Source organism: Panthera tigris, chromosome E1 (genome assembly GCF_018350195.1).
Source record: "Panthera tigris isolate Pti1 chromosome E1, P.tigris_Pti1_mat1.1, whole genome shotgun sequence".
Lineage (NCBI taxonomy): Eukaryota > Metazoa > Chordata > Mammalia > Carnivora > Felidae > Panthera > Panthera tigris.
In genome coordinates, this window is record NC_056673.1 from 60,733,120 (window position 1) to 60,747,146 (window position 14,027).

The 14,027-nt window shown below is 49.1% G+C and overlaps 1 protein-coding gene across 1 annotated transcript in view; it reads left to right on the top strand.

Moving 5' to 3' along the window:
* Positions 1 to 14,027, top strand: part of FOXK2 (forkhead box K2) — a 64,617-nt gene that overhangs the window by 32,210 nt on the left and 18,380 nt on the right. Inside the window, 3 exon segments of the mRNA XM_042967091.1 lie at positions 3,631 to 3,825; positions 7,220 to 7,367; positions 9,933 to 10,079. Of these exon segments, the coding sequence (XP_042823025.1) occupies positions 3,631 to 3,825; positions 7,220 to 7,367; positions 9,933 to 10,079 (490 nt within the window).

Consider the following 14,027-nt stretch of genomic DNA (forward strand, 5'->3'; position numbering starts at 1 on the left):
ACCTTGGGACTCAGACGCAAAGGAAGAATGTCCTTGAGGGGGCGGTACCCTGCCCAGAGGTAGCACTCAGCCGCTTCTGTGTGCACAGATGCTGTGGGTGGGTGATGCTCCGGAAAAGTGTAAGCTGAGGCCCTAGTGGAGGGTATGGTCTTACTTTGGGAAAAGCGGAACTAAACACGGGGAGTCGCAGATCTGCCCCGCGAGGGAGGGCAGAGCTCGCCTTTCTGGAGTTCCCGTGCTGGAATCCCGCAGGGCCGTGTTGCTTCTGCACTGCTTGGCGGCCAGGGAGGCATGTATGCTGTTGCTCTGCTTGAGGCGGGCTTTCTGGAAGTGCTCAGGGTGGCGATGGAACAAGTGGCAGGGGGGACTACAGATACTGTCTGCGGGAGAAGGAAGTGTCCATCGCTTGAAGTGGGGCAGAAGGTAGTTTGGTTTTTTTCATCTTAAGAAACATTTGAGTGTTTGACAAAAATTATCGGAATTAATCACTGAGATTCTTTAAGAGGGAGATGCTGCCATCTCTGCCCTGTGGGTGAGGAAACAGCCACAGAGGTGGCAGCTCTACAGGCCCAGAGGTCTGTGCGCCGCTTCTCCCGGCCCGGCCTTCCTGCTGACGTGGGAGTGAGGAGTTGTCTGAGGCGGGGGCTCAGGTGCTGTGCGTGGGAGAAAAAAGGAGGAAAACCTATCTTTATTTCCACACTTGTCATGTGTGTTGTGCTAAAAGTTTAGTGGCCACCGGGGTCATCATCACCTTTTCTAAGCCTAGAATTGATTCAGATCTCATACCAGCATTTGCAAGGTGTTCAGCTGTGGGCATCTCACTTGCTTTATTCATCATGTCACCTGCTTGTTTTTATTACCTTTTCAATATATGAAACTGGGCGTTTTTTAATTCCACAGGTGTGGGCTGAGGGTCTGGTTCATAAAAACCGAGAACTCTTCTAGGCTCCAGGTTATAGTAGTGAACCCAGCAGGCAAGGGCTTTGCTCTCCTGGAGCTTTGCATCCTGTTGAGGGTGACAACAAGTACTTGTGGGTGTAACTTAGAGTCACATGACCTTAGTGAAATGAAGAGCGGGACAGGGCCTTCAGGGAAGGCTCTTGGACAGGTGGGTGAGGTGTGGGAGGGAACCTCCCTGTAGGAAGCAAGGGCAGGGAGAGACAAGAGGCAGGGGTGATGAGCTCTGACTCAGAGTCGGGTAGGAGCCTCTGGGAAGTTGGGAGTGGAGGAAGGACGGGGAGGGAAGGGGTGGTCCCCAAGAGCAGGCAGGAGGAGGCTGACTTTCCCTCTGGCCTTTCCCATGCAGACCTTTGGGGTATTTTAATGGTTATTTATTTTGAGAGAGAGAGAGATTGTGCTTGAGAGCAAGGGAGGGGCAGAGAGAGAGGATCCCAGGCAGGCTCCACGTTGTCACTGAAGAGCCAGACAAGGGGCCTGATCCCACGAACTGTGAGCCAAAATCAAAAGTTGGATGCCTAACCATTGAGCCACCCAGGAGCCCCCCCTCATGGCAGTTTTGTTTTTAAGTTTATTTCTTTTAAGTGAGTGAAGGGTAGGGGGAGGGGGAGAGAGAGAGAAAGAGAAGCCTGATGCCAGGCTTGAAGTCATGAACTGTGAGATCATGACCTGAGCCAAAGTCAGACATCTGACAGAGCCACCCAGGGGCCCCCCCCCCCACCCCCCATGGCAGTTTCATTTTGCCTTGCCCTAATGGTTAGTGATGTTGAACATCTTTTCATGCTTATGTACCGCTTATGTACCTTTAGCAAAGTGTTTCTGTTTTGTTTTGTTTTGCTTTAGGTTTTTTTTGCCCATTTCTTAGTGGATTGTTTTTCTTACTGTCACTTTTATATAGCCTTTATAGTCTGGATAGGGGTCCTATGTTGGATATGTGATTTGTAAAAGTTTTCTCTTAGAAGGTGATCAAGGCTAAAAAGTAGCCTTTTTAGTGCCTCAGCATGGTTTCTGGCAGAGCAGATGTTTTCAGTTCTGATGATGAGTGTGTTTTGAAGGTGAGAGCTGATGGCTTAGCAGGTAGACTGGGTGAATCCTGTTTCTGGCCTGAGCAACTGGGTGATGCCATTCACTGTCACGGGGAGCTCTGGGGAGAAGCTGGTGTCGGGTCTTATTAGAGATGACCGGTGTGGGTACAGAGGGGGGCATCAGGAAGGCAGTGAGAGATTAGGTCCAGAGGGCAGGAAATGTGGATTTTTGAATCATTTGGGAGTGTGTAGAGGGAGAGTCATGGGCCTGCGTGAGCTTGTCCAGGCAGTGGATGCGGACAGAGAAGCCTAGAAGCTGGACCCTGAGTTTGCGGCATTGGACAGTGAGGTGTAAGGGAGGAGAGTTCAGTACGGATTGAGAAGGAGCCCTGAGAGATAGGAACAGGGAAGGTGTGGGTGCTGGGTATCAGGAAGGAGGCAGTCAGGGTCTGCTCTGCCCACTGAGGCTGCAGGACTGACTGGTGTGCCACGTGAGGGAAGTGAAGGGGCAGGGAATCCCGTGTCAGCGCATTCAGAGGAAGCCAGGCAGCGAGTGTCAAAACCCTGCCAAGTGGCGTCCTTTCTAACCCTCAACTAGAGTCTTGGGAAGTATTGCCTTGAAGGCATCACCAGAAGTGGGAGGGATGTGTGCCCTTCACATTCTGGATCTTTCCTTGGCAGGCACCCAGGGAGGACAGTGGTGGGCAGAGCTGACCACCAGGATGGGTCCCCCGGGATAGACACACAGAGGTCAGCTGAGTACCATCAGCTGGATATTTGGTCATTTATATACACACAGGTCAGGTGCTATTTAACTGGGTGTGAGGTCAGACACAGACTGAGTCTGTGGAGCTATTTTTAAATTTTATTCTTTAAAGATGTTTGGCTTGCATTACTTTTTTTTTTTAAATAAATATACTTGAGATATGTCAAGGAAGTTATATTAAAGCTGAACCAGAGTATTGAATTAAAAGCCTTTTCCCCCAAAATTTAATATCTCTGGCTCTTGTTTGCTCAGTGATAAAGGTGATGGGATTTTTCAAAAGGAATACTTTCTTAATTAAGAAACAGCCACAAAATTGCATTGCTTAATGACCCAGCTATATTTATGTATTTATTTTATAAGTAATAATGCAGATTAAGTCACATTTGAATTTTTTCCTTCTATTTGGATGGTCTAAACAACGTATTTGTTAGGGCATCTGGGTGGCTCAGTTGGTTCAGCGTCTGACTTCAGCTCAGGTCATGATGTTGCAGTTCGTGGGTTCAAGCCCCGCACTGGGCTCTCTGCTGTCAGCGCAGAGCTTGCTTGCGATTCTGTTTCCCTCTCTCTTTGCCCCTCCCCCACTCACATGCACTCTCGTTCTCTCTCTCAAAAATAAATACACATAAAAAATTTTTTAAAAAAGAACGTATTTGTTTACTAGTGTTTTAAAGTCATGAAATGCCTTTTTGTGGCTTCATTAAGTGGTTTATGACACGCAGGGTGAGGTTGAAGTGGAGTTTCTCAGTGGCTTCTTCACCGCAAGATGAGGCTCCAGTGCGTTTGGGGACACTTGGGCTCTTTGTCTTGCTTTAGGTGGGACACCGTGTCCTCTGGTCTGGCAGACAGGTGCTGACAGTTGGCTTTTTTTTTTTTTTTTTTCAGGTGCACGTTTAGGTTCCCAAGCACAAACATCAAGATCACGTTCACTGCCCTGTCCAGTGAGAAGAGGGAGAAGCAGGAGGCTCCTGAGTCCCCAGTGAAGCCCGTGCAGGCCCACATCTCGCCCCTGACCATCAACATTCCAGACACCATGGCCCACCTCATCAGCCCCCTTCCCTCCCCCACAGGAACCATCAGGTACAGCAGCTCATGTGGTGGGCACGGGTCACAGAGGGCCGGGTTGGGGGCGCACGCATGCTGAGATGTACGTGACCACGTCCCGATTCCGTTCTTACCTCCTGCCTTGGGACTTGCAGAAGCCGTCATAAGTCATAGTCATGGGCAGGAGCGCACAGCAGCCAGCACCCGCTCCTTCCCCAGGTGGACCCTTCACCTTCCATTCAGTTTCTGAACACCCTTTGCTCTCAGGTTCCTGCATATGAAACACAGTCCCCAAACGTTCCTGACTTTTTCACTTATACTCTCTGTATTTGAGTGTAAGTCGAGAGAATTGTGATTTGCCACGTTGGTCTAAACTCTGAGCTGTTTTCCTTTGCATTTTGAGTTCTTTTAGTTTGCTGCAACTTCATGTACATTCTGAGGATTTGTAGTTTGGATTGATGAGTTTGACTGCAGTGAAGCAACAAACTTGTGTCTGTCATGATGTCCTAAGAGAGACTGGCTGCTTCAGGAAGTGGAGGTCAGCGGCTTTGGGGCACACTCTTGGTGCAGAACCCGGAACCCAGAGCACAGTGGTCAGCTCACGCTGAGCTCTCAGAGGACAGCAGCTGAGGGTCAGGTCGAGGACGGCCACGGGACCCTGCAGATGTGCGTGCTTAGAGCAGGCGAGGTCGCCTCGTGGGCTTGAAGTGTGGCTCTGCTGTGATGTTGCAGGGCTCAGCTGCGCTGGTCTCCTCGGACTCTGTTGGTGCTTAGAAGAGGGGGTGGTGTGTATTTGGGTGTCCTCTTAGCTGGGAGTGATGTTGGGTGTGGAACAAATGCCTGTACTACTCTCAGGAGTCAGGCTCCTGCTGATGAGCTCTGTCCCAGCTGGCGCTGCGTGTGGCAGAGCCCGGGAGGGCACACGGGAAACTCGTGTCCGACCTCTCAGTCAGACACTTCCGTTTCTTACCTTAAAAACGAGCATCAGCAGTGGGACTTCCAGAAGGATCTGTGTTGTGTTTATTGGTAAGTGGAGGGAGTGGCGAGTGGACTGGCTGCGGCTGCTGCTGCTCCGGCTCCGGCTCCGGCTCCGGCTCCGGGCTCGGCCTCCTGTGTAGCCGCTGCTGTTGGCGTCAGGCCCCTCCCTCTTCTGCCTCCTGCGGCTGCGCTGCTGAGGAAGCTGCCTTTGTCTCTCCCACTTGGTTGAATTTGTCTGCATGTGACTCCATGGACCAAATAGCCATTATGTCAGCGGAGAGCAACCACGTGGCCGGATTTCTGTTCGGAATTCACAGAGGAAGAGGAGAAAGCCGTTTGCCCACGTGGGATAACAACCCACCGTGGGAGCCGCAGCCTTGGAGACGGGCGCACTGACGCGCTAGACGGTGGCGTGGGCACTCGGGGAAGGGGACTGTGGTCGGAGAAAAGCTCCTGACCCAGCCGCTCCTCACCTTCTCCGTCTTCATCCTGGTTTCCTTGCTCGTCCCTCCCCATGGCCGGTGCTGACCAACATAGCGCCCTTGCTGGGCGAGACAGCGGGGTGGGAGCCCAACTGTGGATGGTTTATGTGTGATGTGTGGGGCAGACTTGCCTTTTTCTTTTTCTTTTTCTTTCTTTTTCTTTTTCTTTCTTTTTTCTTTTTTCTTTTCCTTTTCCTTTTCCTCTTTTTTTTTTTTTTTTTTTTTTACTGTTTGTTTATTTTGAGAGAGAGAGCGCATGCACACGTGTGTGCAAACAAGGGAAAGGGAGAGAACCCCAAGTAGGCTCCACGCTGTGTGGAGCCTGATGCGGGGCTTGAACCCGTGAACTGTGAGATTGCACCTTGAGCCGAAGTCAAGAGCCAGACAGACGCTCAACTGACTGAACTGCCCAGGTCCCCCGGGACTTGCCTCCTCTAAACCCAGCATCCACCCCATACGGCCTCTCACCTTCCCCACGTCAGCGCTTGTTAAGTGCTAGCTGTTTTTCAGCATCGTGAGGCTTAAAGTCCTTTAGGGCAGGCCTGACTTTTTTCCCGGTGCTTTAAGAGCCGTTTGTGGCCTCAGCAGACACCTGTCCAGTGAGTGCGCGTGTAGGGACTCATTGTGCGTGCTCACGGTAGAGAGCCCAGTAGTGCTGCGGGGGACGCTGGCCCGGAGCGCATCACCCCCTCCCCTTCCTTCTGCTCCACGTTCAGTTCCGGGTTTTGGAGGTAACTACTGTTGCTTATGTATTTTTTCCAGAAATTTTCTATATATTTGCAGTGCTTGTCTTTTTTCCCCCAAATGCCACTCATCCCTAACCACACACTCTGGGTGTAACTTGATCAGTTTCTCAGCCCGTCCTGTTTTTGGTGTCCTTGCACTGCGGCAGCTCATTCTTTGTAAAGTACGGGCATGCGTGGAACCGGGGCAGGAGCTCCAATGTGCAGCTTGGTGAATGACCACAGTCGAGTGGGAATGGCCTCTCGTCATTACACAGATGAGGAAGCAGCACCCCAGCCCTGCCGTGTGAAAAAAAGGCACCCGTGTTTAAACATGGGTTCCTGAGGTGCCTGGCTGGCTCAGGTGGTAGACTGTGTAACTCTTGATCTTGGATTTGTGAGTTCGAGCCCCGTGTTGGGGCTAGAGTTAACTTCAAATATAAATGAAGAGGCGCCTGAATGGCTCGGTTGAGTGTCTCAACTTCAGCTCGGGTCATGATCTCGCAGTTCATGGGTTTGAGCTCCTTATTGGGCTCTGTGCTGATAGCCAGGAGCCTGGAGCCTGCTTCCGATTCTGTGTCTCCCTCTCTGTGCCCCTCTCCTGCCACGCTCTCTCAAAACTAAATAAATGTTTAAATTTTTTTTTTAATAATAAAAAATAAAATAAGTAAATAATTTTTTTTAATGGGTTCCTGTGTTTGGGGGGTGCTGTGTCCCAACTGACCTGACGCATGTGCTCCGGGGCCTGGTGCCATCTGCAGCTGTGTCCATGGCCTCATCCTCTTTCTGTGTCCCCTGTTCTTGGCCCGGCTGCCTTTCTCTTTCTCTGGATTGTCCCTGACCTTTCTGGTGTAGCTGGAGGCCATGTCCTAGGTGGGAAGGGAGTGAGCAGAGCCTGTGCTCTGTGTCCCTTTGGGAGCCATTACATACGCCTCCGTGTCCTTGGTAAGTTCCAGAACCATCCTGAGCCTCCGTTTCCTCGTTGGTGAAACAGGTGGACCACCATCTCCTTTGATAGTTTGTTTTGTGATTATGGAAGAGAACACATGTGGAAGCAGATATCTGATTTCCACGTTTCCTGGAGTGATCTTAAATTTCATGGAGAATTTAGTGAGTCCATTTTCCATAGAAAATGCTGATATTCTAATTTTTAAGTTTGTTTTCATTGAAATCAGAACGAGTCTTTGAAGCACGGTGTGATGTATGTTCTGTATTAGGCTGATCGCAGCCACTTTTTCCCACCCACAGTGCTGCAAACTCCTGCCCATCCAGCCCCCGGGGAGCAGGGTCTTCGGGGTACAAAATGGGCCGTGTGATACCAGCTGACCTCAATTTAATGGCCGACAACTCCCAGCCAGAAAATGAAAAGGAAGCTTCTGGTGGAGACAGCCCAAAGGTAAATGTTTTATAGCCTTGAAACAGAACCCGGGGCCGTCACGTGACCAGCTGTCCTCCCTTTGCTGTCTGCATGTCTAGTAATGTTGCTACCAGGGCCTGGTGTGGATCCAAGTTGGTTGTGGGGTCCCTTCCTGTTGAGTAGGGTCTTGGGGTTGGGGTCTTAGAATAAATGAATTATTTTGGTCATTCACCACTGGGTGCTCCCCAGTGTCAGCTATGGGCCCAGGTGCTGAGATCTGAACCAGTGGAGGACAAGAGAATCGCTTGGTCCTCACGCAGTGATAAGCACTGTGTCCCAGGAAACCGTTCCCAGGGTTTAGTCCTGCTGTCCCAGATGCTGAAGGTTGCACATACACTCGTGTCTGAATGTACGCGTGCACACATGTGCACGGGAACACACCCTTTTGGGACAGTGGTTGTTGAACACGCTGTGACCCTGCGTATCCCTGCATGTTTTTGTTCTTTGACCCAGTAATGCCCCTTCTAGGATTTTGTCTAAAAGGAAATGGCAAAAATCTCAAACAAAAATTTATATAACACAGAAAATTGAAAGCAGCCTGAATGCCCCCAAGAGTGATCAAGCAAGGAAATATTATGCAGCATAGTCACTGATATGGAAGTATTGTTGGTATAATGCTCGGTGAAAAAGAATAAAGCAATGCGTAGTATTAGTTACATCTGTATAAAATGTGACGCATTTGTGCAGTAGCACACAGCACAGTCATGGAGGAGATGGCCGTAGTGGTGCACCACCTGTCTGCTGTGGCTAGGAGCCTTGCACACGGGGCATGCCGGGCAAGGGAGGGAGGCTCAGAGGGGCACCATCAGTGGGGTTCCATGTTGATACAGTTGCCTGTTTAAAATCAGGCAAAACTAAATTGTTTCAATGTGCATTCTTAGATGCTAAAACGTTGACAGCAAGATTGTCATTACGACAAAATGTCAGAGGTAATGGCAGCTTCTCTGAGGGTAGAGGCTGCAGGCCCAGGGGGCATATGGAAGCTTCTGGGATGTGGGCTGTGTTCTCTCTTGACCTAGTGTTGGTTGTCCTAATGTTCACATCACAGAAATTTGTTTTCAGCTGATGAGGATGTATTATAGGCTTTGCTATCTGTGTTACATTTTTCAATAAAAAAAAAAGTTTTTAGCAATGTGTAGAAAAAAGGTAACCAGGAGACACAGCCAGTGGCACAAGCACAATGAGGAAGGCTTTGTGTTCTGAACCTGCTGCCTAGAGTAGTCTCCAGCTCCACCAGTTTGCCTGGCCCTTTCCAGAGTCTGTCCGCTCAGGGTAGTTGGGGCAGAGCCCAGCTGAAGTGTTCAGGAAATACTAGCTGTTTACGAGTGTGGTCAGTGTCTCTGCATAGAACATGTGCCCCCCACCGCTGTCAGGACTGATCATGGGCTGGGCAGCTGAGGCCCACGCTCCTTTCTTTGGCACGTCTACCTTCCTTCCTGTCTGTCCGTCCTCTGCTTGTCTTCTTTTCGTCCATTTGTGTTTATCCCTAAGCAATGTCTCAGTTGCTTCTTTTTAAACCTCATATAATGAGTATCATCTTGACTCTGACCGTGGTTTAAGGTGTGTTGTCCTGGACTTTACTGAGGTCAGGCGGCTCTTTTCTTTTCCTTCTGTTTTTTGTTTTTGCCATTGGAGTTTCTCTTTATGTGGTTTTAATATTCTTTTTTACACTGCTTGTGCATTTTTCCATTTGTTTCCTCTAAATTTTCCAAATGCTTCTCAGTCAATTTATGTTACTTTCATAGTAAGGAAAACTAAGCATTTTCACAGGAACACTTAAAAGCACAAACAATCCTAGGGGCACTTGGGTGGCTTGGTTGGGTGTCTGACTTTGGCTCTGGTCTTGATCTCACAGTTCGTGGGTTCAAGCCCCACGTTGGGCTCTGTGCTGACAGCTTAGAGCCTGGAGCCTGCTTTGGGTTCTGTGTCTCCTTCTCTCTCTGCCTCTCCCCTACTCACACTCTTCTCTCTGTCTCTCAAAAATAAACATTAAAAAAAAAAAAAAAAAGAGGGGCGCTTGGGTGGCCTAGTAGTTAAGCATGTGATTTTGGCTCCAGTCATGATCTTACAGTTTATGGGTTCAAGGCCTGCATCAGGTTTTCTGCTGTCAGCATAGAGCCCGCTTCAGATCCTCTGTCTCCTTCTCTTTCAGCCTTTCCCCCGCTCATTCTCTCTCTCCGTCTCAGAAATAAACATTAAAAAAATTTTTTTTATTTAAAAAAATTTTTTTTAACATAGATTTTTGAGAGACACAGCAAGATAAAGCACAAGTGGGGAGAGGCAGAGAGGGAGACACAGAATCCGAAGCAGGATCCAGGCTCCCAGCTGTCAGCACAGAGCCCAACGTGGGGCTCAAACCCATGGACAATGAGATCACGACCTGAGCCGAAGTTGGACACCCAGCCAACTGAGCCACCCAGGCGGCCTCCCCAAAAATTGTTTTAAATAAAAGCACAAACAATGCTAAATTCTAGTAAATTTAGTAAACATTTTGATAACCTCAATAATCTCTCTCTCTCTTTTTTTTTTTTAACTTAAATACAGGATGATTCAAAGCCACCTTATTCCTATGCACAATTAATTGTACAAGCAATTACAATGGCTCCTGACAAACAACTCACTCTAAATGGGATTTATACTCACATCACTAAAAATTACCCATACTACAGGACTGCGGACAAGGGCTGGCAGGTAAATCCATTTCGATTTGTTATGAAATATTTCTGTGACAAGTCAGTAGATGCTGATTGAAAACAGAGGAAAATTGAGCTGCTTTCCTTAACTTGGGCACAGGGCAAGGGTAGAGCGAGGTGAGGGAGACCCTCTTTTGCTCAGGGAGGAGGACGTGTTAGAGGCCACTGGCCCCGCGCTTTGACCTCCTCCACACACAGCAGAAGGAATAGTGGCTCTAGAAGAAAACCTCAGCCTGTGGTTTTTACGGTCCCTGACCGTCCCCACGGATGGGAAAGGCATGGATTGTTTGAGATGTTTCTCTTCGACCATTGCAGTTAACTTCCTATGTCTGAAGTAAAGGAATGTGAAAAACCCAGCCCGTCCTTTACTTCGGCTTCCTTCTGTCTTCCTTACCTGCGTCTGCTGACGTACATAGCTTCTTGAAGTTTGCAGAGGTGGTTTCCAAACTATTTTATCAACAAACCCTTTCTTCAAAAGACATCTTCTCCCGTTGGGCAGTGTAGAAAAGCAGATAGACACGAAGCTGCCCTGTGTGGGGGCGGCCTACCTGCTTGTGTTCCTGTACTTTCAGATCATTCCCGGGGTGTCTGCAACCCAGCCTTCCTCAGAGGACTCTTGGATATTAGTGCATAACGGATCCTTATTTAACTTTTTAATCTCGTTTAATTTTTAAAGTTTTACACCGTGTGGTTTTTTCTTCCGTGTATCTGTGCTAGGTGTGCCTACTTGCTGGGGTATGGTAGAACCTCCCTAATTCAGACCATACGGGAAAGGCAGGGTTGAAATAGGGAACGTTAAAAGCATAAGAAAAGAAATGTACGCTTGCAGTTCTTGAATTCATTAAGTAACAAGGAATGGCAACACTATTCCTTTCAGGCATAGTGAGTAAATGATCCTCGGAAAAATGTGTCTGCTGACCCGTAACCATAACCAAGTGGGTGGGGGTGGAGGGGGAACCATTTTCTGTTTAATGATGGGCAAAAACTCTTTTCTTCTACCTGTAGACATACAAACATGTTATAATACAAGTAGTCCAGCCAAATCCTGAACATTTCCTTTGTAAGGGGTCTTTAGTCACGTCCGGGTCCTTGATTGTGGAGAGTACAGAATAAGACCCCGCCTCCCTTCCTGGCCTGGGGCAGCTGCCCCCTGCCTGCCTGCCTCCCTATGCACAGCGAGGTGCATTTCTTAGTTGGCAGTGAGGAAAATGCTGGATTTGGAGAACCCTTTGCTCTCCAGTTACCTGGCAGGTCTCTTCAACACATTGGACAACAAATCCCTGCGATACTGACCATTTTAATCGAGGACAGTGAGGTTGTGCTTCAGATAAAATGTCAAACAAAAAAAGCAGAGCCAAATGATAATCTGTGTCCGTTTCTGGTGATTGCTCCTGGAACACGGTTTCCTGTGTGTGGGCAGATGAGGTCTCAGGATACCCCGTCAAGGAGTGGGGTGGGGTTATGTGCAGCTCGTCGCGTGCAGAATTCTGGTGACTGGAAATGCCAGTTAGCGGGGCAGAAGGGGAGCCAGTGTTACTGAAGCGCCTGGCCAGACCTTCAGTGATGTGTTTCCCTGTGTTTCCTAACATCCATTTATGCAAGAGCTGCTTCCAAACAACATATGGTTTTCTGGCCGGAGGACGAAGGCCAGCTCTCAGGGGCGGCCTCCTCCAGGCTTCAGTCTTGTGGGGAGTTAGGTCAGGTGTGATCCCCACGTGCACGGATTGCTCCTGGCTCTGGGAGCGACTTCCCAGCCCCTGAGAGCGGAGCGTCACAGACATGGCTGCTGGAGGGCAAGCACCCCTCTCTGTTAGCTGTCATCGATGCTGCTTTTTATCGAAACCTCTTTTCTGTCTAGATCAAGGCCCAGAAGGGTGACTGAGCCTTGCCTGTGTAAGGCCCTCCTGGCTCCAGTGTTTTAGCAGAAAAGAGATTTCCTGTTGCACCCCTCCCTTTAATTTTTGGAATGCGCTCTCAATTTCTTTTAGCTGTTCCCAGTACTGATCCACACGTGTTCTTTTTCTGTCATGAGATTCTCTGAGCTGCCCCTCCCAAAGTGACTGCACTTAAAGTCTGTGTATGGATGAGACCTTCTTCCCATGTCCTCACTTTTGGCTTAAAACAAAAAAGCCTTTCCCTTTTGCAACCTTGTTTCATAAAAGCCAGATCCGATTTTCTTTGTGTGGAGAGTAGGGGGGGAAGACGGTCTTGTAGAACAGCCCAGTTTTAACATGTGGGTTTCCAGACTGCCTCCTGCCCTCCCCTAGGGCGTTAGGGAGGTGGTGGTCCAGGGAGAGCAGGGCCCGAGGGCTTGGCCCTGACTCTGATCTGCTCCTCGGAGACCTGTGCCTTTTGGAGCACCTGAAGGAAGTCCACAGCTGCCTTCCAGGCTCGCTTCGGGTATTTTGCCTTGTCTGCCTTTGGCGAGGCTTCCTGATTGGTCCAGAGGAAACTCTGGGATAAAACAAATTGTGACCGCATCTGGGAAGATGGCATGTTTCTTTCCTTCGGTTGCATATTTATGCCAAAATGTTTTCTTATGATTTATAATTATAATTTTACCCAGCCCAGAATTGAGGTATTTGTTATAACTAGAAAACTTGAATTCTGGGCCTTTGGGCCTCTGAAAGGACCGGAGCCGGTTTCTTAAAGTAGAGGGTGTGTTGTGGGCTCCTCTCACCCTGTACCTTGAACTCTGCTTCTAGAAGGTCCTGACATGTTCCCTTCTTATCAGTTTGTTTACAAGTCCTCAGTAGAGGGAGTACTCTGCATGAGTGGGGCCGACAGAAACTAGGTCTGGGCAGGAGTGCTGGGGGTGCTTACAGAGGCCGGAGGCCGGTGACCAGCTCTGGGCCTTTCGTCCGGGTCATCTGCAGGGATGGAGCTGCCTTCGGGGACAGGAGGGAGGAGGGACTGGCGCCCAGGGAGGACGGGTTGTGGGAAGTAGCCTTGGTGAGGGGAGGGTCTGGGGGGAAGAGAATGTGTGCAGTACTGCAGACCCTTTTCTTCCTGTTTAGTTTTAAAGAGTAATAACTTGCCTTTTCTCTGCATGTAATACTTTCTGAATCAGTAGAAGCCAAGCCAGCGTGGTTTTTGTGTTTGTAGCTTGGCTTGATCAAATTACAAAGGCCTTAAATGACCTTAGAAATACAGTTACTTTGCGTCTGCATTAAGTATCTCGTAGAATAATGGGAATGACTTCCACAGCATTTCCAGTCTTGTTGGCTGGAAAATCGTGGCCTCTTTGTTCCATAGGCTTGTTAGACCCTGTTGTGACGGTGCATAGTGTAGCTTCTGTCACATTTTCAGGACAGAAAATAGCAACTCCTTGACCTAGGAACTTGTGTACAGCTTGTCTGTGGCATGAAGGTCGTGGAACCACAGCCCCCCCCCCCCAGTCCTGTTCTCCTTTATCAGTGGGAAGAAATACTAGTGTCCCAGTCCCCCAAAATGGCACTTCCTACCTCCAGACTCCCCCTGACCCAGCTTCCCTTTTTCCTCCTAGCAGCACGTGCATTAACCTTCTCGGTGCAGTTCCAGCCTTCACGTGGGGGTTCAGCACCTCCCGTGTTGTTCACTTGTAAGCTGCCCAGGTAGCCAGGTTCCCTCCCACAGTACAGTCGGAGGACCTCTTAACCCTTCCATGGCAGTCGTAAGGATTGCCTTGTTCACAGCCAGAGGGCCCTGTGGTGTCATGGTCTGGGTTTGCTTTTCTCAACCCACAGTCTTGGAGTCTACCTTCTACGGCACAGAAACGTCTGAGTAATCAGAGGAAGATCGTCTTCTCTCTTTGGCAGAAGCACCAGTAGTAGTTGAGTTTGATTTTTCTGGAAGAGCTAGTAGAAAGGTATTGTTGGTAAATCCCTAAACCTATGATAAAACATAATAACAAATATCTGCGGTTATCAAAATGTTCTAAATCTTGGGGCTCCCAGGTGGCTCAGGT